Here is a 27,788-nt window from a genome sequence, read left to right as displayed (position 1 = left end):
AAGAACACATTGGAGCATAATGCCACGCAGCACTGGTCAACCGTCCCACTTGGGTGGGACAGTCCCAGTGTCGCAGGCCAAACGGTCCCGCCTAAAAATCAACCCGCCCTGCCTTCACTGTGCATGCATCATTTCGGCGCCTTGGCAGTATTTCACCGATTAACACCTCATTTTTGCTTCAAACTGCACTCCAATCATCATCTATCTCAATGACAGATATCTGAAGCTTTTGTACAACAATCATTGCCACATAAATTCAGCATTATTTCATCAGAAAAGATGGAGGAAGCGATCAGAGAGCAGCAGCCAGATAAGCTGCTCCTGCTGTGTTCACTGCGCCTCCGTCATTTCAAAATGTCACTGATTATTGCCTCGTTTCTGCTTAAAACAGCCTCATTTCTGCTTAAAACTGACTTTAGAATGACTTAAGAGGTTTTACCTTGTCATATGATGGTTAATGTTCACATTATTCCCTTTGATCACTTTGGGTGAAGAAAGTCCATCTCAGACAAGCTGCTGTGGTCCCAAATGATGTATGCGCAGTGAAGGCTGGGCGGACCAATTTTTAGGGGGGACTGTTCAGTCTGTGACTCCAGTATTTACACCCCTGTCCCGCATCCCGCATGCCCATTTGTCCAGCATTCGTGTGGATCGAGGGAATGCCCCCGGACCCCCCTAGTTACGCTTCGCGCCCTTGGCGCTTGCAGCCACGCATGAGTGTCCCGCATTGGTAAGTTCAAATGTTGGCAGGTATGCAGATGCAACACATTTTTTTCATTTATTTATTTACAGTACAACGTTATTTTAACCAAATTTAATATAAAGAGGTACATACAATAGGTATTTAAATGTTAGGAATGACACTTTCATTTGCCATATATATATTTTCTCTATGCACTTGACTGATTTTTCATTTGGTAGACAGCAAACTCATTTTTATCCTTTTTCTAAGTAAGCCTGTGTTTCTCTATTTTGCCACTTTTTCATATTTCTAACGTTCTACAAGACTAGCTCTCCAGTTTGATTTTAATATATCTCTTATTACCTTTGTGCTGGCGTTGTTTTGTCTGTGGCGTGTCGAAGCAGCAGCAGCGACACGGAGCGTCTCCGGTTGCTACGGAAAGGCGGGGCATTTTGACTACCTCGCCCCTATTGGCTACGGAGCGTTAGGGGCGGGGCTACAGTTAGACAAAAGTGGCAACTTTCGCTCCAGCGCACTCAGTCAAGAATTGTGACAGTGTTTGTATAGCCGCGCTACTTTCAGCTGCAAAGTGCCGCGTTTTGGTTTCCTTGTGCACATTTTCGCCATTTGACGTGAAGCGTCGCTCAGTGCCTGAAGTGTTTCAGATTTGTGTGCAGCAGAAGAGAGATGGATTTGCTTTGTTTGCTGTGTTTTGTACTCAGCATCTGCGCCTGGTTCGTCTCCGCGGAGAGACACAGCGTCTACTGGAACAGCTCCAACCAAAAGTAAGTGCTACTTCGGATACTTATTTATTTATTAAGAGACTGACTGATTGTGACTTTGCCATTCACGCCACATCAGTCTATAAAAAATACACACCTGAGGCTCTCAAGTTAAAACTCTTTTCATTCATAAGCAGTTCAGTGTTGATATGACAATCTTAAAAAGGTTCAGCACCATGCAGCAGAGGATGGGAACAGATTTATCATTATATTTAAGCACAATACAACATTAACTGCAGGACACTCTGGGAGCGCAAACCCCCGCCAGGGTCACAATGGGCACATTATTCCCTCTGCCACCAGACACTAGAGGACAATTGGGATCCCCTCTCCCCATGGATGTGATGTCATAAAGCAACAATGTTGAAGGGGGACTTCAAGATATTGAGTTTAGACTCTGATCACTGACAAAATTTGCCAAATTCTTTCCTGATTCGTTACTGTCTCTTTATAAAACTGAGTCAAAAATCAATTTTCAAATTTATGAGCTTTTTTTTGTCAAACAAGCAAACAAACACACAAATAAGGGTGACCACATAACCTTTTCCCCTTTTCTGCCAACTGGTAACTACAGGGCACTCCGACAGCACAAGATCTACCACCAACAGTCTGCCAGCAGAATACCTATACATCTCTGTAGTGTCATAAAGGTGTTCACATTTGGTGATGTCATAATACCTGATCTTTATGATATCATAAATGGGTCACATTCATTAGTTTTGTGAAATCATAATACCTCACAAAATAACATTATTGTTTGTTGACAGGATATAGGTTTAATTGCATTAATCGTATTCATGATATTATAGCACTCTTTGAAAAAAAAAAAACCCTGTTATCAGCAGGAAATCTGTATGTGGCTTAAAGCACATTCTGTCACGTTGTTTTTGTCTCTGTGAGTATGTGTTGTGTGTGTGGGTGGGTGGGGGGGGGGGGGGGGGGGGGGGGAATGTAAAACAACCAGACTCTCAATAGATTGCATGTTTCTGCCAGGACTTTGTGTTGAGGTAATGCATTATTTCATGAAAAATCACTGGGAAAAAAAACAACAACAAAAAACAACAACATGCATAACAACAGGCATATCTCATAACATTTAAGACACCTGTCAAAATGTCCTGAAACCACACCTATATCTATCTGGATCTGCACCAAAAGTGAACTGGTTCGTTTCTGTCCCACTGCTCCACCCCTCCACAACATTCATAAAAATCAGCCCATACATTGTTGGGTAATCTGACATGACTGAAGCAAACCTACTTGGCAGATGTTATAAACAATAATAGAGATGACATGAACTTGTTCAGTGACTCTGTAAGGGTGTGTGTGTGTGTGTGTGTGTGTGTGTGTGGGTGTGTGTGTGTGTGTGTGTGTGTGTGTGTGTGTGTGTGTGTGTGTGTGTGTGTGTGTGTGTGTGCGCGCACGTGAAAGGCAAACAAACCACCCTAAAGTGATTCCATAAAGCGTTTTACAAATAAATCATGTCCACAGCCTGTCCAGTGTGTAGTTTTCACTGGCTAAGAGGGAGGTGGAGCAGGAGGGAGAGAAGCAGGGGGGTTAGGGGGAGTGGGGGGGGGGGGCACATATTGCTGATTACTGTGTTTTGAGGTCACAAATGTAATGCTATCTGGCCACTCAGTGGAATCGATGGAGTTTGACAGGCGTGCAACATCACAGCCCGATTTATTGAGCTTTTAGCGCAGAGCGAGCGATCCTGAGGCTGGAAAGACAATATTATTTTATAACCGAGCTGAAACAGAAGGACGGCCCCCGCTTCTGCACATACAGCTCGATTAAAATTCACCACCATGACCAAACAAGGGCAAGAGGCATTTTAGTCCTGTCTTGATTACATTGGTGGCTCTCCATTGCCCTTTAACAAAGAGAATAGGTTCAGGCGAAGAAAGGAGCCCTGCAACAAGAAAACAGTTGTCTTGATAATTGGATAAGGAGTCCAATGAAAGGTTCTGTCCTCGTGAGCAGTGCCTGTGTCATGGGTTAGTCCATGTGTGACTCAGAACCCCGGGTTTGACCTGCCTGAGTTACACCTGAGTCACCACAGACAGAGGAACTCAGGTGAGACGACGGGGGAAAAACAAATGTGAAATCAGAGTCCATTTCAGAACACACTAAAAGAGAGAACCCGATCCTTAAGCTTTATTTAAGATCAGAAAGGCAAAAGAGGCAGTGAAGACAAATAATGATTACTGTTCAGCTGTCAATAGATTTTACATGTTTTGTATATAAAATACCTAAAAAATAGTAAAAAAAAAAAAAAAAAAAAAAATCAGTTTGTCCCAGAGCACTATGACAGAGTCCTTCATTTATTCCATCTAAAGATATTTATTCAAATTCTGACAATCTGTCAGAATTGTTTTACTTAACTTCAAGCAGAGTTCATCAGCTTTCTGTTGGTGGAGAGTTGTTTGAATTACATTCAGAGCAATTAATCAATGGTTGAAATCCTGTTAAAACAGTTAGACATCTGTCTGACAAATCTGTCTGTCCTTCCTACAGGTCTATTTAGAACCAATTTAAACAGCATTCTTTTAAATGATTTTACAATTCCTTTAGACTTTCAGTGCAGTTCCTCTCTGATTTAAATCCTGTTTAAAATGGCTAAAACAGCTTTAAACCAATCCTTCCTCACTAAAGACCTGTTTAAAACCATAACAATTATATTATTTTTAATTCAACTAAATTAAATGAGGTTTAATTTATTTTACAATTCCTTTAGATTTGTTGAAAACACTGTGAAAGCAGCTAATCACTGGTTTAAATCCAGATTAAAACTGACACCCAGTCAGATTATTATACAGATATAAAATAAGATGACATCTGATATAAATCAGTTCACAACATGTTATAAACATTTTTTAAACATTTAAAAAGACATTTAAACCAGCTTTGGCATAGACTTTGAGATTAGTTTGTCTCAAGTATAACATCCAACACTCGAGAAGCTGAAATACTGGTAAATAAAAGTGTAACTCTTTTTTTCTTGGCATATAATGTTAATTGTTGACCTAGTTAGTAAACTAATAATTAATCAACAGGTCATTTCACCTCCAGAGAGAATCATAGGGTCTTATATCTGCAGCCTGTATTGCAGCCATGGACTATGATGTCAAATTGGAGTTCCATAACCACAAGAAGAGAAACCATAATATTATCATCCTCCTTTTTGTTATAGTTGGCTAAACACAGAGTGTGACACAAACATACAGTTCACATACCAACATGTGAAGGAATGTATTGGATCCTGTTCTCCTCCTGTCGATCTCAGACTGTTAAATCTTTGATATCACACTGGATAAAACCTGCACATGACACTCACACATTTCACACGTCCTCTTTTTCCTGGTTTCTGTTGTTATTCTCACTTCCTCCAGCAGGACTTAATGTCCACCTGCCTCAAACCATCCGTAGTGATCAATCAGTGCTCTGTCAGAGACGGCCATGGATAATTGATGCTAATTGATTCTTGATGTGATTGTGAGTGGCAGTGATTTGTCTTCTAGTGAAGACGGTGACCAGATGGTAGCGGTTTGCCCATTCAAGGTGTGGAGCACAGCTCTGCACTCAGAGTATCTGAGGTGTATGTGGGTTTGTTTTTCACCAACTTGTCTGTGTGACTTAATGATTATGGGTTAATCCTGAGTTTGAGTCCTGCAGGGATTTGATTGTGTGCCTTTAAACTGCTGCGTGGCAGGTGGAAGGGCACGTTGCAGTCAGTCCGGTCCGGTCTTGTTTTTGCTCTTCGTGTCTAAGCCTGTGTCAGCTCAAGTGATTGTGTAAGAGTGTGGAGGAAGACAGAGAGTGAGGAGTTGAGCTGAAAGGAATAGTCTAATCAGTCTTGTAAATAATTGGTTAATCATTTAATTGTCACAGAAAAGTGTCAAACTGGTTTCAGTTCCTCAAGTGTAAAAATTTAAGATTTAATTTGACCGTTGCAGTCAGTCCAACCACTAGGGGCAGTGGACAGCTACTTTAAAGGGCCTGGATATCAACTCTAGGTTAACACGTCATGTTTTGATCGTGATAGAAAACAGACGTGCCAGAAACCCACAGAGAGAGCATGTAAATGCCACATAGAAAGGAACTTGGCTTTAGTATGAAATCAAACCCAAGGCCTTCTTGTTGTGATAGAAGGGTGTTTTGATTCATTTTTGCATGTTTAGTAAGCAAATTTCTTGCAGTAATGTATATAAGATTTATGCTGTCGTCCACGAGGAGGCAGCGTGGGATTACTTGCCTGCATGAGAGCATGCTAGTCAGTGATAATCAATAATGTGTCAATATGTTATGATTAAGACTGGATATGTCAAATTATCTTCAGGTCATCTCATATTAATAATCATTGTCAAGACAAATTTGAAGTACCTATGTCAATTAATTTTTGAGTTACCTTGATAATATAAATTTTGCTGTACTCACTCACTCACTCATATTAGGATATTTTGGGAATCTAAGTCCTGCTGAACACAGGGAACCACTGAAGATGTCACTTTAGAATCTGGCAAACTGTAATGTGTTTTTTTTTTCACTTCTTGCAAGTCAAACATTAAGCATTTGCCAAAGTAAAATATTCATTAAACCATGTCCTGTGTTTCACATACTGTGCTTGTAACATCATTTATACCCGTGAGTGTATGTGAGTGTACAACTCCTGGTTGGCTTTGGCTTCTTGGCAGCCCTGGAATAGATGATCATCTGGGTTCAAGAATGGAATAAATCTGGGAGCTCACACATCTGTTATTGATCCTCATTCACATTTTATTTTGGGTAACACAAATGTCAGTGTGTATCTCACTTGCCACATGACTGTAATATGTTGTGTCGTAATCATGGAGTGTCGTGACTGACACGTGTCTATATTAGCCACTGATGAATGAGTCATCGCACTACCATGTGTGGGCATCAGCCTCATCCTCTCAGCTTTACCCTGAAATTAAATGATTTATTATAACCTCTGGGATAACGCCAAATTTTCTGACAATTTATTTGCTCAACAATTAGTCACGTCATGGAAATTACCAGTTTTACCAGAAATAACCAGGTTGTCGCTGGTTAAAATTGTAAATTTTGTAAAATTTTGTAAAGCTGACCTTAATTTAATCTATTTCTAGACATAAATCTGTAGTGACATAAATCTGTTTCCACAGTCACTTGTGGGGACGCACTTCTATTGTGGGGACCATGTGTGTTAAAGTTGAAGATGAGGTTTTTGTTCGGGGTTCGGCTCAGGGTAGGTGAGGTTTGCCTCCCACGGAATCCGTGAAAGTCCTCAAAAAGTCCCATGACGTGACAGTTTGAAGCAGAAACTTTAAGCAGCTTGTTCCTGGAAGTGATTTGATTTTTGTTTTGGAGCAGAAGTGTGTAAATGTGTTTGTGTGTATCAACGTCAGAGTAGGGTGTGTCTCTTACCGTAGGCACTCATGATGAATGTGTGAGTCACAGATCCACACTGAGGGCGCACGAGCGAGACATGGTTGTTAATATTAGCTGCAGCCGGCGTTCCACGTCACGTAACTATTCTCATCTGTCAGCTTTGTTTTTCGTCCTGCTGTACCTGTCTGCTCCTCGCTCCACCTTCACTCCCTCTGCCCTCTTCAACAGCTGCGCCTCCTCCTAAACCGGCCTCCTTCTCTCAATTGCCATTGTTCACTGTCTGATTACAGACACTCGTGTTTACTGAAGATCTTTTTCCCGCCGATGTGGATAATATTAGAGAGTGTTTGCTCTGCCTTTATATTCTTTATCTGGATGTTACTTGGCTGTTTTCATCCATCTCTGCTCGTTTATTCCCCTGCTGTCTGTGTCGGTGCGAGTATCTTTATCAGAGGTGGCTGTAACGTAATATTGTGTTTATCTCCGTCTGGTCTGCTCCTGCCTGTCTGTCCTGCTGAGTTTATAGCGTCTCGGCCTGCCTGAACATGCACAGGACCTGCAGCCTGGAGTTTTGGAGTCGTGGTGGACGGTGTAACCCCTGTGCTTCCTTCAACACCAGCTCACCACCTTGTGCACCTCTTTTCACTCATTAGTTGCCTGGTTACCCCTCCCCAGACCGTGTCCTGTCTGGTCGTCGGCCTCTAATCTGAGCAGAATGAGAACACAGAGATTACAGACGGTTTTGTAATCTGATCAGTGACCCACAGACACCAAATCATCAGCCCGCTGCTTTTAGTCTGGATTTATTTGTGCTTCTGTGATCCTGTGTTTTTTTTTTTTTTGTTTTTTTTTAAGGCGGCAAGAGGGTATTGTAATCAGCTGTGCGTGTCTGATTCCAACTTTTTCTGTCAATTATTCCACCACGTTTAATCTTTGAATGCATCCATCTTCTCGAATATTAGCATTTGCTACTTTTCTCCATTTCATGCTGCCGTTATGCTGGTATCATCACGGTCACTTCATTAAACCTGCACTTCTCTTTGCACAATATACACTTGCACTGTTGTTATACATCTATACACAAGCACGCACATTGGTGACACTGATAAGGTAACATCTTCAGGTTATTGTTGATTACAGAAAGAAATCTAAAGCAGAGTGATCACCCCAGAGTGGTCACCCCACTGAGTCCAGTGGAGTGAACAATGGGTTTGACCATATTAAGAAATTAAACTAAACAACACAGCATTGTCAGAGAGCATACAGTGATAGAAATGATGCTGCTAAACACCAATACCAGTGTATAGTCCAGTGTTCACAATGACAAAAAGCCAAAGATGTGACTCTGGAATGTGAGATTGTTGTCACTGTACTGATTTTCAAAATGCACTTTAAGTACCCTTCAGCATTTGATAAAGTTTCAGGATTTGGCCAATTGAGTGTGAGTGATCAGTATTGTATATCTGAACAGTTTTTTTAAGACCCTTTTTTAATTTAAAACTAAATTTGTCAGGCACTATTTGAAATTGTTCTTAAGCCCCCCGGTCACACGGCACTAACGAAGGACACCGAAGCCAAAACGAAACAAGAAATCTGTATCTACATTGACTTTTGGAGACATTGTTTAAACATCGTTCCTGTAGCTGGGGCTTCGTCACTGTTGAAAAATGTTAACGAATCCCGATGACAACTCAATTTGTCCGTATTCCGTTTTGCTTTCTGTCTTGATGGTTCCTCACCGTTTGCATAGTTTCTGTACCGTCAACGTTCCGTTTGACTGTTGTCCAACTTCGTCTAACCTCCCAAGTTCGACATCTTGCACGAACATTGACGATATCTGAACGGATCATTAACTAAAGATCCGACGAGCTGAACGTGACTCGTCCATGTGTGGGATGAAAAGCAACGTTGTCATACAGAAAACAATAGCGGCAAGAACATTTTATCAACTACTGTTTACACACGTTCACATGCCGTCTGTGACTGGAGAGGCTGTGCGCACACACACAAATGGCTGTGTGCCACAGACGGCTGTGCGCACGTTCGCATGCTGTCTGTTCCACCCACAGACAGCATGCGAACATGCATGTGCGAACACATTGTTTTTGTGAAGACAGACCTGTTGTCAAGATAACTCTCACACTTGCAGGTGCTGTGGAGAGCGCATGTTGGCTGCAGAAATGATCACAGGCTGCACTCGGTCTGACACCCGCTGTCATCATGAATGTTTTGTTTTGATTTTGTTCAAAGTGTCAAGGTTGGCGTTCACTTCGTTTTCCTTTTGTTAATTTTGATTTTGTTTCGTTCTTTTATGTGCTCTGAACTCACAGGCTTTTCGGTGATGGGAGAAGTGCCGTTTCATTCGTCCACTTTTTCTCAATGATTTGTGACTTTGTGACTTTTTTCCTTCATTCAACAATTGCTGTGTGCCATGTGACCGGGCTGTAATAAAGTGTTAAACACTGAAAGATGTTTTCACTTGGCAGTGACAGCTTGTCCACATAAAGACTTGAACCACCTGGTCAGTCCAGCGTCTTTGTGTTTTTCACATTCCACAACTGAACTGGGTTGATCTTTTACATCAGAAAATTACATGGCAGTTTTGCAGACAGTTGTGGATGTCCATTCCACTCAGTCCTTTAAGCTCCACTTAGTATTTCCTGGACTACGAGGAAAACAAAGACCCGGCAGTCTTCTTTCTCTGCAGCTTTTTCCCACATACACATGGGGTCGGCCCCATGGTTGAGCAGTTTTGGGGTTTGGCGTCTTGCTCGGGGACACTTCATACCCACTGATTAGTGGTTAGCAGACACAGATCTTCTACTGTCCAAGTTCTTTGCACCTGATTAGTAGCGATGTGCCTCACTTACACTCTTATATGTATATGTTTACTCTTTAATGCTCGATGGCACCACGTGGACGTGGAATTTACAACAACTTCATCCACTTTGTGAACCACAGTGCCAACTTTATTTTTGTGTCCGACCTTGTCACAGCATCTGTGTGCAATCTGTTTTTTTCCTCTGCTCTTCCTCTCGCTTCCTTATCTGTGGTCCAGACTTCCTCTTCCCCCCCGGTCGCTCTCCATCAGTCTTCGTCTCGCTCACAGACCCTCCTCTGTTTTGTCAGAGTAGTTTTCCACAGGAGGAGGGCAGAGCAGCTCTCACTGTCATTAGCGACGCCTGCTTTCACCCGTGCGTACGCCACTCATTCATAGCATTTCAAGCATACCGCGGCATCACCGGCCACACGTAGCCACCATCTCCCCCTAAAGGAGAGAATGTGCACTACAGTTGTGGCTCAGACAGCTGCTTATGTGACCGGTGATGTTTAGTTTTGCTTTACGTTATCCAGATCATGCTTTCCTTTTTCTTTTTTTAAACAGTTAGAATCTTTACGTTAATTCTTAGAGGTGACTGAACTTGCACCCTATTGCTCTCGGACAAACAGGTTCTTCGTGGCCCCTCGTGCATGTGCACACACACACATATTAACCCAAGCATGATGCTATTTGTCTTTTTTCTATTCATCAGAGGGAGAATGGGGGGCTGCCAAAAGGGAACAGGGTGAAAGGATTTGTGGGGAGGGGGGGAGTTGGGCTGAGAGTGCAGGGTGAGGAAAGGGTGAAGTGGAGAAAGGGAGCTGTGTTGAGAAATTAGCCTGGATGAAACGCTTTGCCATATTATGTCAGCATTAAGAGGCATGGCAAAAAAAGGAGGGGGGGGGGCAGGAGAGGGGGTGGGTTAATTTTGAAAGAATTAAAGAAAGGCAGACAGAAGGAGGAGAAAAAGGACAGTGATGGATGAAGGGAGGGGAGAGTTTGGAATTGAATAAGTGAGAAACAACAGCAGTGACGGTTTTAAGACTTCTTGAAGCCGGTTAGTGTCTCTGCATTCTTTTAGTGCATCACATGTGAAAACATCACACACTGTTGTGTACATTCAACTGCCTGTGTCTGGCAAATTTAAAGGATTTGTGAAGCACTTTGTGACTCCTGGGGCTTCATAACCAAACCTTATTTCCAATCACTTTGTTGGAGCACAGTGAAGACAGGTGACCTGTATCTGATGCCGCCGTGAGTGAAACTTCGATAATCAAAGAGGCTCTCAAAGATATGCAGGAACATGTGTCGAGGATTGTGTTCTGTGAAGTAAAATGAAAGTCAGATGGTGCTGATGAAGACAAAAAGGTGGCAAATGGCCATACCTGTAGCTGTTGCCCTACCAGCAGTTACTGCAGTTCAAAGTGTGGAGGTATTGTTGTGTTCTTGTGATAAGCGATATGTATAAGATAAGATAAGATCAACTTTATTTATCACGAAGGAAATTATTTGCCAGAATTGGCTACTCTCGCACAACAAAATCATGCAAAATGATTGCAAAACATTTGCACAAGATGTCAGACGATATTGCACATACCTCTGAATAACTCATTATGTATCCATCCTGCAGAAGGGGCAGGAATTATACAGTCTGATTGCCATGGGTAGAAAAGAACTGCGGTGTTCTGTGGTGCACCTCGGTGGTCTCAGTCTATGACTGAAGGTTCTCTGATAGGACATCAGTGTGGCATGCATGGGCGGGAGGTGTTGAGGATGATGAGCAGTTTCCTCAGCATCCTCCTCTCTGACACCTCCATCACTGACTCCAGCTCAACCCCAGGACAGAGCCAGCTCTCCTGATGAGCTTGTTGAGTCTGTTTAGGTCAGCTGCCTTCAGCCTCCTGCCCCAGCACACTAAAGCATAGAAGATGATGCTAATCCTCCATTTAACAAACATTAGGGTTCTCAAGCTTGTTAGCCTGCAGTAGCAACCAGCAGACACTGTATAAGGGAGCACCAACTGATTCCTTTTCTTTTCTTTTTTCTTCAGTATTCTGGCTGTGCTGCAAAGTGTGAAAGGCAGACAAAGTATGTCCCTTTTGGGCTACTATATCAACATTGTATTGCAACATGGCAGCCTTCATGAGGGGGGCTGCTCCCATGTAGATATAAAGGGTTCAGTGTAAGCTCATGAAAACACATTGATTTATTGTTACATGTGTGTCCAAGGGTGTCCATAAGTACACGTGGCACCAGGACACCCTGAGCCGGAGGTCGATGATCGACTTTGTAGTCGTATCATCTGATCTTTGGCCACGTGTCTCGGACACTCGAGTGAAGAGAGGGGCAGAGCTGTCGACTGATCACCACCTGGTGGTGAGTTAGATCCGCTGGGAGGGTAGGAAGCCGGTCAGACCTGGCAGGCCCAAACATATCATGAGGGTCTGCTGGGAACGACTGGCGGAACCCTCTGTCAGCGAGGTCTTCAACTCCCACCTCCGGGAGAGCTTCTCCCAGATCCCGGGGGAGGTTGGAGACATGGAGTCCGAGTGGACCATGTTCTCCACCTCCATTGTCGATGCGGCTGCTCGTAGCTGTGGTCGCAAGGTCTCTGGTGCCTGTCGCGGCAGCAATCCCCGAACCCGGTGGTGGACACCGGAAGTAAGGGATGCCATCAAGCTGAAGAAGGAGTCCTACTTATCTTTGTTGGTAGGTGGGACCCCAGAGGCAGCTGACAGGTACCAGCAGGCCAAGCATGCCGCAGCCCATGCGGTCGCAGAGGCAAAAACTCGGGTCTGGGAGGAGTTCGGGGAGGCTATGGAGGAGGACTATCGGTTGGCCTCGAAGAGATTCTGGCAAACCGTCCGACACCTTAGGAGGCGGAAGCAGCTCTCCACCAGCACTGTTTACTGTGCGGGTGGGGAGCTGTTGACCCCGACTGGGGATGTTGTTGGGCGGTGGAAGGAGTACTTCGAGGATCTCCTCAATCCCATCGTCACATCTTCCGAAGAGGAAGCAGAGACTGGGGACTCGGAGGCGGACTCATCCATTACCCAGGCCGAAGTCACTGAGGTGGTTAGAAAGCTCCTCGGTGGCAAGGCTTCTGGGGTGGATGAAATCCGTCCTGAGTACCTTAAGTCTCTGGATGTTGTGGGGCTGTCTTGGCTGACACGCCTCTGCAACATCGCGTGGCGATCGGAGACAGTGCCTCTGGATTGGCAGACTAGGGTGGTGGTCCCTCTGTTTAAGAAGGGGGACCGGAGGGTGTGTTCTAACTATAGGGGGATCACACTCCTCAGCCTCCCCGGTAAGGTCTATTCCAGAGTACTGGAGAGGAGAATTAGACCAATGGTCGAACCTCGGATTCAGGAGGAGCAGTGTGGTTTTCATCCTGGTCACGGCACACTGGACCAGCTCTACACACTCCATCGGCTGCTCGAAGGTTCATGGGAGTTTGCCCAACCAGTCCACATGTGTTTTGTGGATCTGGAGAAGGCGTTTGACCGTGTCCCTCGGGGCACCCTGTGGGGAGTGCTCCGGGAGTACGGGGTCCGGGGTCCTTTGCTAAGGGCTATCCGGTCCCTGTACGACCGCAGCAGGAGCTTGGTTTGCATTGCCGGTAGTAAGTCAAACCTGTTTCCAGTGCACGTTGGCCTCCGCCAGGGCTGCCCTTTGTCACTGGTTCTGTTCATTATTTTTATGGACAGAATTTCTAGGCGCAGCCAGGGTGTAGAGGGGGTCTGGTTTGGGAACCACAGAATCTCGTCTCTGCTGTTTGCGGACGATGTGGTTCTGTTGGCTTCATCAAATCAGGACCTTCAGCGTGCACTGGGGTGGTTTGCAGCCGAGTGTGAAGCGTCCGGGATGAAAATCAGCACCTCCAAATCCGAGGCCATGGTTCTTGACCGGAAAAAGGTGCTTTGCCCTCTTCAGGTCGGTGGAGTGTCCTTGCCTCAAGTGGAGGAGTTTAAGTATCTCAGGGTCTTGTTCACGAGTGAGGGACGGATGGAGCGTGAGATTGATAGACGGATCGGTGCAGCGTCTGCAGTGATGCGGTCGCTGTATCGGACCATCGTGGTGAAGAGAGAGCTGAGTAGGGGGGCAAAGCTCTCGATTTACCGATCGATCTACGTTCCGATCCTCACCTATGGTGATGAGATTTGGCTCATGACCGAAAGAACGAGATCGCGAGTACAAGCGGCCGAGATGAGTTTCCTCCGCAGGGTGGCTGGGCGCTCCCTTAGAGATAGGGTGAGGAGCTCGGTCACTCGGGAGGAGCTCGGAGTCGAGCCGCTGCTCCTCCACGTCGAAAGGAGTCAGTTGAGGTGGCTCGGGCATCTTTTCCGGATGCCCCCTGGGCTCCTCGCTGGAGAGGTGTTTTGGGCACGTCCCACTGGGAAGAGGCCCCGGGGAAGACCCAGGACACGCTGGAGGGAGTATGTCTCTTGGCTGGCTTAGGAACGCTTTGGGGTTCCCCCGGAGGAGCTGGGGGAGGTGTGTGTGGATTGGGAGGTCTGGGCGGCTTTGCTTGAGCTGCTGCCCCCGCGACCCGACTCCGGATAAAGCGGAAGAAAATGGATGGATGGATGGATGTGTCCATGTGTTCATAAGCAGATGCTATATTCCATTTCTGCAGATAAATGTCATAAAGCAGGTGACTCAGTGGGATAAGAAAGCTGGTCTGTAATATGTAGACCCAGGTTTTAGTCCTGCTCACACTACCTGTCCTGTGTCCTGGATCAAGACACTGCAACAGACTGACGTCCCATCCAATGGAGTCAATGACTCTTGTCTTTATCATGCTACAAAATCTGGGAATGAGCACCAGAACTAAAGGGCCTCAGGGCCTGTATTGTTGTTATATTCATTGTGTCATATTCAGCATTGTGTTAGTGCTTGTGAGTATTCAGTGTTTGAGCATCACCATATTATTATTTCACTCAATTATTTATCATAAGAAGTTGTTGAAACGTTTAATTTTAATGAATCAATGGCATTATTACAGAGAGGAGTGTGTCGTAGACGCTGAAAACCACAAACTCTGACCTCACTCTTCTCACTGAGGTCACTCTGGCAGAGTGATTAAGGACAAAATAAATCATATTTGGCTTGTCACATGCTCCAGAAAAGCTCAGTTGGGTGCCACTTCAGCCTGTGATGTAAACGCAGCTTCAGTACAGAGCAGAGGAAGAAAAGAGTTGGGTTCCCACTGCGTTTGCACGACAATGAGCTCAAGGGAAGACTGAAGCTCAGTTATATTAGAGGCTAAAATAGATAGACTTTTTCAGTGTAGATTAGATTGGCTCTAATCGAGCAGCCCACTGGGTGAACAGCTAAACCATTATAACCACTGACAGCTCCTTAGCCCGTGTGAACACAGGCGTGAATCTGCCACACCATAGCAAATTAATAGAGTATTAAATGTACACCTCAACGGTAAAAGCGTGTCAGAGTGCAACTGGAAGTTGATCAGTGCCCATGTGAGAATGTACAAACCATCAAACCACAACCCGAGTGTTGTGACATTCCAGTGTATGCACACGAACTACTGATTACCTGCAGACCAAATGGGCACATCTGTTTGGTGTTTCAGAGGCACTGTGTGTGTGTGTGTGTGTGTGTGTGTGTGTGTGTGTGTGTGTGGTGTGTGTGTGTGTGTGTGTGTGGTGTGTGTGTGTGTGTGGTGTGTGTGTGTTGTGTGGTGTGAGTGTGTGTGTGTGTGCACACAAAACAAATATCTTCTCTGCTGAGTCAGTGGTATAGTGTGTGAGATGTTGTGATCCTGAACTTTAGCCTTTTGACCCACCTCTGACAATTTGAAACACACTCCAGAGAGACAGTGAAAGACAGATTTCTGAGGTCAGGCCTTGGGTCAAAGCTGCTGAGGGCTTGGGGACAAATGGAGGGACTGCAGGAAAGAAAGAAAGAAGAGAAGAAGAGCCTGGTTTGATAAAGCGGTCTAATCTTGTTTAGTCAACTAAACTCACTTCATCGACTTCATTTTTTCACGTTAGTCATTGCACAAATCGCTTGGTCTGCTAAAGATTCATGTTAGCTGAATAAAGTTTTATTTAGCCTGCTACAGAGGAGACTAATCTTATTTCAGTCTACAAAACTTCAATATATTACCCTCAAAAATGGTGGCTATCATGTAACCCCACTTGATGGAGCAGGAAGGAAGGAGAGCCTTGTGGCGGGAGCAGGTGTTCAGTGACCGGAATAATCCATTGGAGATGTTTACGGATGTGGAGACCAAGAACGATTCTCCTCAGGGCCCAGCTCCAGCCCAAGGTTGTAGCAACTCAGAAGTAAAGATAACTCTCACGCATATGGAGGCGTTTCTTCGTAATGGACACTCCCGAGGCTGCTATGCCCATGTAAATGTTGACTAATGTTTAAACAACTAATCTACTAGTTTAGCTGTCTATGTGAAACAGGCTAATGTGGGCAACTAACTGTAGTCAACTAAGTAAGTTTAGCAGACTAAAAGATTAGACTGCTTCATGAAACCCGGCCCTGCTGTCATAACCATTAAAGCTGTACTGGTGTGCACGCACAGTAAATTCACACATGTGCAGGGGTGCCAAAAGGGGAGAATAAGGAGAAGGATTCTAGGGGCCCATGATTGACAGGGGCCCAGAGAGGAAACACTCATAATGTTAGAACTACTGAGGCTAACTGTGTGAAATCTTTAAGGTTTGTTCCTGTCTGTTTATAGGCTTCAAATACACAAAGGAGAATACCTTCGGTTACATAGTTGTCAGGTTATGATGCACTACAATGTTCACACTTCTACCATGTTCTATACTATATCTTCAAATTTAATCAGATTAACCATTCATATTTTTAAGTGTTGTTAGTTGATATCAGTTAGTATCGGTATTTTCAGTTTATGACCTCTTAAAAGTGAATAAAGTATAATGAAGTCAACATTTCATATGCAAATTGATGAGGTGTGTCAAATGTACAAAAGTAAATAGTAAATAGAGGTGAGTTGTGCTAATGTTTGCAGCAACATTGTTTTTAATGCAAAATTCCATTTACTTTCGTCACGGTGTAAAACATATTAAGCCTAAAAAGTGTTTAATTAATGGGACATTCAGCCATAATGCACTGTTAAAAAGACTAAATTTGGATTGACAAGCCTGACCCAGGAATAGAGGAAACTGCTCACTCGGAGGCATTACAGTGAAAATTCCTTCTTCCTGAGATCTCTAAGGTTATTAGAATAAAGGACAAAAAATAAATAAATAAATAATAATAATAATAATCCGCTGCGGCTATAAGTATTGTGCTATTTTAACACGGCTGTAAACAGAGAAGATAAGACATTCTGTGATGCTAAGCCGAGAAGGAGGTCAGAAATTAAAATGTTTTGGCTTTTTTTTTTTGTTTTTTTGTTAAGCGTAAAATTTCTGCAGCCACCTCAGTGCTTTCTCACACCTCAGTATGTACCATACACACACACACAATCACGCAGGTCTTCATAACAGATGCACTCATGAGCCTGGGGCATGAGACGCCCTCAATAATGGTCTTCAGAGAATCTCCCCGATTAAAACATTTACACACACGACAAGGTGGCAGTGTTTTTTTTTTCTTTTTTTTATCTTTGCACACATCTGGGGCTTGCACAGCTATCACGTAAATGTGACTCTCACTCTCCTGAGAAGTGTCAGCCAGAGGTGAAAGATGGAGCAGAAACAAGAGACTCCAGCTGCAGAGAGCTTGAAGAGTGTGAAGTAAGATGGAGAAAGCAAGGACGATTTTAGGACAAGGTGTTGCTGGTGTGCTTGCTGTTCGCTACACAAACAACTACTCAACATAATAAGAATAAACTCTATTTGTATCGCGATTTTCAGTTCAGGTACATAACATGCAAATGCCTTGCAAATCCAAATTTACAATTATGCAGACACAATAAGTACTCATTAACACGATGCTAATAGTATTATTCCTGATTATAAGTAGAAGAAGTGTTTCTTTGGCGTATATTTTGAAAGCCTCTACAGAATCACATTGTTCCAATCTCAGCTGGCAAACTGTTCCACAGTAAAGGACACACAAAATGAAAAGGCTCTGTGGCCTGCAGACTTCTTTTAATCCTCAGGACAGAGAGGATTACAGGAGTATGGGAGACATATGGAGTATGGGATGGCACATAGGGTTTAACAAGATCTACTTGGTAGATCATTTAAAATTTCATCACTTAATAAAACTTTAAAATCTGAATCCTCCCATAAGCAGGAAACCAATGACATGAGAGAAAACTGCGGTCATATTGTCAAATTTTCTATCCCTGTTAGAACTCAAACAGCAGCATTTTGAACCAAATGAACACCTCTAATGTTAGTTTGTGGCAAGATCAAAAAATTAAATTGAAAGACACTTTTTGTTTATTGTGCAGTTTATCATAATTAAACTGTTTGCAGAAGGTATTCATCTGACTATATGTCTTCTGTTATCCTGGTTGGTTGTTCAGTTCAGTCTTTCTTGATATTGTTGAATTGTGTCTTGTAAGTCCATGTGGATCTGGGCACTTTGTGGTGTGTGACACCTGGAAAATCAATCAATCAAACAATCAGTATAGGTGAAATAAGGCATTATCTCTGCATCAGCCAAAGATAAAACAGGCAGAATCTTTGCAATATTCCATAAATTACAAAAATGGCAAAATGCCACACAAAACATGCGCATTTCCTAACATCAACATGTCTATAAGGTGAACTGCCTGCTTCAACAGTGGGGGCAGTAGATCCACGTGCATGCAAAATACAACACAGAGAAGATGACGGGATTTTTTTATTTTAAAGAACAATTTAATGATCTCACTAACCCATTACACAGTGTCACAACACTTGACGGGAGATCCTGAATGCTATTTACTTTGCGTGTCCGACACAACTGTGGTTGCCAAAGTAGAAAAACAAATATGAAAACTTGTGAGTTTGAGGTTTCTCTTTTTTGGGCATGTTATTGCGTAAGGTGACACAAAACGACATCCAGAAGTTTTCAGAAATCTGAAAAAAGACTAAAACACTCACCAGACACCCCAAGCAGTGTGAATGTTGAAAACTCCACAGCGGGTAGGTTACTGGGGTTAAAGGAGCCCTGTAGCCTTCAGGCATTCTGTCTTTGGGGAAAGAAGGGTATAATTACACCCTGTTCATTGTCCTCACCTCCGTTTCTAGAGAGCACATTGGCCCCAGACCCCTAACAGCTTTTAATTAGCTGGGCCATTGGGGGGGGTAGGAGGAGGTGAAGAGAAGGATAAAAGGAGAGCTTCTTAATGAAAGTGACAACAGAAACTGTTGTTTATTAGCATTTGACAGCCATCGTGTTTTTATTGGGAGCTTGTCTAAAGGTGCTTTGACAGTTGCACAAATTTGATCCCTGCATTGGCACGTAATTTAGCGTGTCAATGAGTTAAACTCATCATAACTGTTCATGAACTGTGCACGGCTGCGTACCAGTGCGCAAAGAAGATTTGAAATGTTCAAATTTCTAGCATGCATAAATTTCATACCACTTGCGTGAACTAGCCGTGAATATTGTGTAACCTATTCGCAAACACTGCGTGTCAATGCACGTACAGTTTACAATGAGTATACTCATTGGTATGCAAAATTCCGTGCAAGTGTGGGGATCAAATTCATGCAAGTGTCAAGGTGCAGATCATCTAATGACATGCATTGGTGCAACGAATTGCGTGGCAGTGCGGAGCCAAAATTCGTGCAAGAGTCAAGGTGCCTTAACAAGGACACAGTAGGGAAAGGTGTCACCCACGCAAGTTAAAAGTATTCTTTCCTTTATCAAGAGCCACAACAGAGCTTGTTTTCTCCTGCACCGCTATTAGTGGGCCGACTCAGAGGAAAACAGAGAAGATAGCAGAGATTATTTGCCCAATTATGCTGCACTTAATGGTTTCCTTTCACTACACACACAGGGCGTGTCCACTTGCACAGGACATACTACAAAGTGAGTCTGAAATGGGTTTGGTGGATGACGTACTTATTAACCCTGGCTAACAAGTGCAGAGCCGCGCTCGGCTAACAAAGCATGTTTTGACAGGTAGGTTAGTGCTAACTGATACATAGGGGAGGGGTCAGGGGCCCACGTTTGGAGCCGGCGTGTCTGTGACATGGCTGGGGGATCCTAACGGGAGTCACAACACCAAGGGGGGGGGGGGGGGGATCAGAGCCGCCACGGCCCAGGCTTTGATGCTGGTGCAAACGCTTGCAGCTCTTGTAAACAATAGCAGACGCACAGTTAGTGCAGGGTGTTTTGCTGAAGCGTGCACTGAAGTTCCAGAAAATCTGTGCAAAAAAAAAAAAATCATAAGGAGTAAAAATCATAAACCAAAGACTACAAAAATGTTGAAAAGCTTCTGCATATCAAATAATTTACAATAAAGAGCATGAAGCATGAAAGTCTGCAAAAAATAAATATCTTGGGTGATTTTTTTTTTTTAAACTGAATTCTTTTGGATGAAATACAAGATTAGCAAAATAAAAGGCAAGGGAGCATGAATCCCCTCTGCCAAGGAAGTTAAAACCTGAAGATAAACAAAATCATGACCGGCGACAGTATAAGTCTGCAGCCTCACCACGAGATAACACCAAATCCTGCACACTGTAACTTTAAATGTCAGATGGAATTTGAATGAATCTCCAAATCAAAGTTTATTCTATGTGATCAGCAAATCAGTGGGATCGGATCTGTAACTGCTTTTTCACCATGATGCTGTGCTTCAGCAGGAAATGAGCAGGAAGCAAGCAAACAGGAGCCAGAGAGCACTTTAAAAAAAGCCATAAAACTAAATGAAGGGTAGAGATGAAAAGGACCAAGGCACGACAGTCTGAGTGTCTCCACCCCATTCTGTCTGTTTCTTTGAAGAAATTACAGACAAATTGAGAGAAAACAGAGACAGAGATGGCAATAGAAACAGCAAATTAAGTTGAGGAGTCAAAACAAGAGCCACAGCAGGCAGGTTCACAGACGAACATCCAGGTGCCGAAAGAGCCTGGGCACCGAGCTGTGTGCATGGAAAGAGGGAAGGAATCCAAACCTGACGGAAGGTGAAAAGAAGGTATTATTGCAGGGCGAGGACCAGATGAATAAGGGAGGAGGTGTGTAATCGGGATGGTAGTAGAGCTTTAAGATGAGAAATGAGGCATGTGTACTCGTTGCAAAACAATGTGAACGGGTCCAGCCTGCTCATGCGCTTTCTAATTCTGTCACAGTGACAGGCTTACACACACACACACACAGAGAGAGAGAGAGAGTTACACGCTTTAACTGTGCGGAAACACATGAATAAGCATGTTTTATATTGTTCAATCTGTGCTGTCCAAATGGAAAAGCTTGACAAAACTCTAAATATCAAGGCAGGTTTTGAGCCCAACTCATGTAAGTTTATAGTTTATTCAGATGACTTAATTGTCTTGTTTTTGACTAATTTGAAAGTTAGAGTTTTACTAACTGGTCATTGTACAATTCTAAAATAGTTGAGTACATGTATTGAAGTAAGTTAGGGTTATTAGCCTAATATTTAAAGTTAGCATTATTCAATCAATCAATCAATCAATTTTTTTATACAGCGCCAAATCACAACAAACAGCCGCCCCAAGGCGCTCCACACCGCAAGGCAAGGCCACACAACAATTATGCAAAACCCCAACGGTCAAAACGACCCCCCGCGAGCAAGCACCGGCCACAGCGGGAACGAAAACCCCCCCTAACAGGAAGAAACCCCCAGCAGAACCAGGCTCAGGGAGGGGCAGTCTTCTGCTGGGACTGGTTGGGGCTGAGGGAGAGAACAGGAAAAAGACATGCTGTGGAGGGGAGCAGAGATCGATCACTAATGATTAAATGCAGAGTGGTGCATACAGAGCAAAAAGGAAAGAAACAGTGCATCATGGGAACCCCCCAGCAGTCTACATCTATAGCAGCATAACTAAGGGATGGTTCAGGGTCACCTGATCCAGCCCTAACTATAAGCTCTAGCAAAAAGGAAAGTTTTAAGCCTAATCTTAAAAGTAGAGAGGGTGTCTGTCTCCCTGATCTGAATTGGGAGCTGGTTCCACAGGAGAGGAGCCTGAAAGCTGAAGGCTCTGCCTCCCATTCTACTCTTACAAACCCTAGGAACTACAAGTAAGCCTGCAGTCTGAGAGCGAAGCGCTCTATTGGGGTGATATGGTACTACGAGGTGCCTAAGATAAGATGGGACCTGATTATTCAAAACCTTATAAGTAAGAAGAAGAATTTTAAATTCTATTCTAGAATTAACAGGAAGCCAATGAAGAGAGGCCAATATGGGTGAGATATGCTCTCCTAGTCCCCGTCAGTACTCTAGCTGCAGCATTTTGAATTAACTGAAGGCTTTTTAGGGAACTTTAGGACAACCTGATAATGAATACAATAGTCCAGCCTAGAGGAAATAAATGCATGAATTAGTTTTTCAGCATCACTCTGAGACAAGACCTTTCTGATTTTAGAGATATTGCGTAAATGCAAAAAAAGCAGTCCTACATATTTGTTTAATATGCGCTTTGAATGACATATCCTGATCAAAAATGACTCCAAGATTTCTCACAGTATTACTAGAGGTCAGGGTAATGCCATCCAGAGTAAGGATCTGGTTAGACACCATGTTTGTAAGATTTTGGGGCCAAGTACAATAACTTCAGTTTTATCTGAGTTTAAAAGCAGGAAATTAGAGGTCATCCATGTCTTTATGTCTGTAAGACAATCCTGCAGTTTAGCTAATTGGTGTGTGTCCTCTGGCTTCATGGATAGATAAAGCTGGGTAGCAATACCGTCTAATAAGGGAAGCATGTATAAAGTGAATAAAATTGGTCCTACCACAGAACCTTGTGGAACTCCATAATTAACTTTAGTCTGTGAAGAAGATTCCCCATTTACATGAACAAATTGTAATCTATTAGACAAATATGATTCAAACCACCGCAGCGCAGTGCCTTTAATACCTATGGCATGCTCTAATCTCTGTAATAAATTTTATGGTCAACAGTATCAAAGCAGCACTGAGGTCTAACAGAACAAGCACAGAGATGAGTCCACTGTCCGAGGCCATAAGAAGATCATTTGTAACCTTCACTAATGCTGTTTCTGTACTATGATGAATTCTAAACCTGACTGAAACTCTTCAAATAGACCATTCCTCTGCAGATGATCAGTTAGCTGTTTTACACAACTACCCTTTCAAGAATTTTGAGAGAAAAGGAAGGTTGGAGATTGGCCTATAATTAGCTAAGATAGCTGGGGTCAAGTGATGGCTTTTAAGTAATGGTTTAATTACTGCCACCTTAAAAAGCCTGTGGTACATAGCCACTAATAAAGATAGATTGATCATATTTAAGATCGAAGCATTAAATAATGGTAGGGCTTCTTGAGCAGCCTGGTAGGAATGGGGTCTAATAAACCTGTTGATGGTTTCGATGAAGTAACTAATGAAAATAACTCAGACAGAACAATCGGAGAGAAGAGTCTAACCAAATACCAGCATCACTGAAAGCAGCCAAAGATAACGATACGTCTTTGGGATGGTTTATGAGTAATTTTTTCTCTAATAGTTAAAATTTTGTTAGCAAAGAAAGTCATGAAGTCATTACTAGTTAAAGTTAATGGAATACTCAGCTCAATAGAGCTCTGACTCTTTGTCAGCCTGGCTACAGTACTGAAAAGAAACCTGGGGTTGTTCTTATTTTCTTCAATTAGTGATGAGTAGATAAGTTAGGGTTACTAACATAACATTTTTAAGTTAGGGTTTTACTAACTGGTCATTGCACACTTCTAAAATTGTTGAGTACATGTATCAAAGTAAGTTAGGGTTATTAGCCTAATATTTAAAGTTAGCATTATACACTTCAGATTTTAAATTAGGGTTACAAGCATAATGTTTTAAGTTAGGGTTTTACTAACTGGTCATTGTACAATTCTAAAATTGTTGAGTACATGTATTGAAGTAAGTTAGGGTTATTAGCCTAATATTTAAAGTTAGCATTATTCACTTCATATTTTAAGTTAGGGTTACTAACATAACATTTTTAAGTTAGGGTTTTACTAACTGGTCATTGCACACTTCTAAAATTGTTGAGTACATGTATCAAAGTAAGTTAGGGTTATTAGCCTAATATTTAAAGTTAGCATTATACACTTCAGATTTTAAATTAGGGTTACAAGCATAATGTTTTAAGTTAGGGTTTTACTAACTGGTTACTAACTGGTCATTGCACACTTCTAAAATTGTTGAGTACATGTATCAAAGTAAGTTAGGGTTATTAGCCTAATATTTAAAGTTAGCATTATACACTTCAGATTTTAAATTAGGGTTACAAGCATAATGTTTTTTAGTTAGGGTTTTACTAACTGGTCATTGTACAATTCTAAAATTGTTGAGTACATGTATTGAAGTAAGTTAGGGTTATTAGCCTAATATTTAAAGTTAGCATTATTCACTTCATATTTTAAGTTAGAGTTACTAACATAACATTTTTAAGTTAGGGTTTTACTAACTGGTCATTGCACACTTCTAAAATTGTTGAGATACATGTATCAAAGTAGTTAGGGTTATTAGCCTATTTAAGTTAGCATTATACACTTCAGATTTTAAATTAGGGTTACAAGCATAATATTTTTTAGTTAGGGTTTTACTAACTGGTCATATTCTAAAATTGTTGAGTACATGTATCGAAGTAAGTTAGGGTTATTAGCCTAATATTTAAAGTTACCATTATTCACTTCATATTTTAAATTAGGGTTACTAATGTAACATTTTAAGTTAGGGTTTTACTAACTGGTCATTGTGCAATTCTAAAAATTGCTGAGTACATGTATTGAAGTAAGTTAGGGTTATTAGCCTAATATTTAAAGTTAGCATTATTCACTTCATATTTTAATTTAGGTTTACAAACATAATATTTTTAGTTAGGGATTTATTAACTGGTCATTGTACAATTCTAAAATTGTTGAGTACATGAACCGAAGTAAGTTAGGGTTATTAGCCTAATATTTAAAATTATCATTATTCACTTAATATTTTAATTTAGGGTTACTAACATAATATTTTTTAGTTAGGGTTTAACTGGTCATTGTACAATTCTAAAATTGTTGAAATTCTAAAATTGTTGAGTACATGTATCGAAGTAAATTAGGATTATTAGCCTAATATTTAAAGTTAGCATTATTCACTCAATATTTTAAATTGGGTTACTAGCATAATATTTTCTAAGTTAGAGTTGGTATCTTAATATTTTAAGTTGGGGCTATTAACATTTTAAATTGCAGGTAGGTCCAAGAACAACACCAGTTTACAGTTCATTTTATTACAAAATCAACACTGGAAAACAGCCCACATGTGGGAAAACCCATACGGTGGATAAAACCCTTGGAAATTTTGTTTGGAAATTTCATTGTAACCATTGTTTGCCACGCCCCACATCGAGTATGACTGAAAGACTCTGTTCTTGTTGCAGTAATGTTATAGATGATTGTCTAACCTAGCAGTCACAGTCATTCCAGCTGCTTCAAGTTTTAGTTTTTCCAGTGTATGTATACAGGTTTTGTGAATAACCTGCTCTTTTTTTTTTTATTCCCCATAGTTTTCTGTGGGATGACTACTCAGTCGAAGTGCGTATCAATGACTATCTGGACATCATTTGCCCCCACTATGCACATGGAGAGGTGCCGTCGCACGCAGCGGAGCGCTACGTTCTCTATATGGTGGAGAAGGAGGACTATGATGTGTGTAAGCCTCACTCCTTTGACCAGCTTCGTTGGGAATGTTCCCGGCCCTTTGCCCCACATGCTCCTGAGAAGTTTTCCGAGAAGTTCCAGCGTTTCACCCCTTTCACTTTGGGAAAGGAGTTCAGACAGGGCGAGAGCTACTATTATATCTGTAAGTGTTCCACACTGCCCATTTTGTTCTGCTGTGATGCTGAGAAAGCTACGCAAGTTCACCTTATGCTTCTGTCTGTCTTTCACCAGCCAAACCAATGCATCACCACGGCCAAGACTGTTTGAAGCTGAGAGTGGATGTGGCTGGGCCCAAAGGTTCTGGGAAGACCCATTTGGACAAAGCCAAGGCAGAAGAGACAAGAAAAGATATTGGCGGAGGAAGACCCTAAATTTAATGGTGCTGGAGGAGTGCACACCCAATCTAACCAGCTCCCAGCAGGTGAGACTTCTTCTCAAAGAAATCATGCTGCATTGTGCAAGGTGACCCACAAAAACAGAACTCAGAAAAATTGTAATAAATCCTACAAAAGTAAACTTCAGTCTGTGTACAATCATTCCCCAAAGTTTCAGTTATCTTGGCCGCTTTGCATAAAAGTCATGTTCTTTCAAAATTATGCTCCAAATGGTATCATTTGTTGGCAAAACAGACCTCCAGGCAAAATGTCTTTTCCATGGTTGACCAAGACATGTTGGGGAAGACTATTGTTCCAATTGTCTTTCCAGTCGCAAATTTCAATATATAAATATAATATAACATTCAAAACCATTTCTTCATTAGTGTCTTATTAAGTCAAAGTCATAGTCGGCTTTATTGTCAATTATTCACATGTACTAGGCATACAAGGAATCAAAATTGCATTTCTCACCTTCACCCAGTGATGACAGGACAAGACATTTCGACAGTAAGAACAGTAAAGTGCACAAGTATTTGCAGTGTAGTGTTTAAGGTAGTAGTAAAAAGTGAGATACTGCAGTAGTGCAAACCATTTAGTATTTGTAGCAGCAGCAGATTTTGTTAAGACAGTGTTACGTTATTACCAACAACAACAACAAATTGAAGTTTCAAAAACTTAGTATGAGTCCGTTATATTGACATGTGAGTAGGCCCTCAGTTGGATTCACCACAATGTTGATACAGTAGCCCAAAAGGGTCATACTGACACATTTTGCATCGCACCTGCAATACTGAAGAAAAAAGAAACAAAATCAATCATATACGCTGGCTAGTTTGAAAACCCTTGTTTTTGTTAAACTGAGGATTGTACATGTTGTGTTCACAAGAGAAGGCAAAGGAGGATGAATCCCTGTTACCAAAGAAGCAAAAATATGAAAGGGAATCAAAATTGTGACCAGCCGTAGCATAATGCAGTCTGCAATCGCAGCACTAGAGGACACTAAATCCTACACACTGTATCTTAAACTGAAGGACTGATCACTGACTGTCCTTCTGTTTTCCTTCCGCAGACGACCCAGCTGCAATGGAGCCCAACGTCCAGAGGAGCATTGGCGGTTCAGGAGCACGGCCGGTCTCCTTGTCTCTCTTAAGTGTCATAATCCCAGTCTTATTAGCCTTGATGCTACACTGAGGCTAACTGAGCCGCCGGGACGTTGGCCACAACAACGACAAAGCTAGCCAGTGCTGGTCACTGGCACAATAAACACTCAGAGATTTTTTTATACAGATTTTTTTATATATAAATATGAGCATGGACAGAACTGTGTGTGCATGTGCGTGTGTGTGTTTGTGTGTGATGCGTTTGCTTGCGTGAGAGTGGAACGTGGATCGCTCCACAGAAGAGGACCTCAAAGATTTTTTTTTTTACCTGTGAGGACAGCAGTTTCTTATTGTGGACCATTTTCTGACATTATTACCATGAATTCAAGAAAACAGATGAGACATGAAAATGACATTAAAGGTCATTAATTCATCTTAATGCTTTCATACCGCTGGCACAGCTGTGTAATTGTATTATTCGTTTCAGCTTTTCAATCTCAATGTTCCTGCTCTGTGCTGGTAATGCGTACGGACTGTAGCCGTGGTGAAATGTAGGATTTTTGTCATGTTGTTATGTAGCACCTCAGTTCCCGGTCATACAGTATGCACCACTGTGATATTTACACACTATAACAATTACACTTGGTTCAGGTACTGCAGCTTCCATGCAGATCAGAGGTATTTGATGTTATAAAAACTTGTGTTTTTGTTGTTTCACTTAAAAGTCAAAGCCACACCGGCTGCACATCCAATAAAATTGTGGCGTCAAACCAAAACCATATTACTACTATTCATAACCAGTGAAAACTTGACTGCACGCCATATTGTGTCTGATATGTAGCTGGTGTGTATCAGTGG

At 42.3% G+C, this 27,788-nt stretch overlaps 1 protein-coding gene across 1 annotated transcript; it reads left to right on the top strand.

Annotated features, from left to right (window-relative positions):
* The first annotated feature begins 1,227 nt into the window (after positions 1-1,227).
* efna1b (ephrin-A1b) lies at positions 1,228-27,788 on the top strand. The gene is given in 5 exon segments (XM_034174755.1): positions 1,228-1,467; positions 25,300-25,595; positions 25,685-25,773; positions 25,775-25,874; positions 26,900-27,788. Coding segments are annotated over 5 exon segments (705 nt in total). The 5' UTR covers positions 1,228-1,369; the 3' UTR covers positions 27,022-27,788.

Source organism: Thalassophryne amazonica, chromosome 7, assembly GCF_902500255.1.
Source record: "Thalassophryne amazonica chromosome 7, fThaAma1.1, whole genome shotgun sequence".
NCBI lineage: Eukaryota > Metazoa > Chordata > Actinopteri > Batrachoidiformes > Batrachoididae > Thalassophryne > Thalassophryne amazonica.
This window is presented reverse-complemented; position numbering and strand designations above follow the sequence as displayed.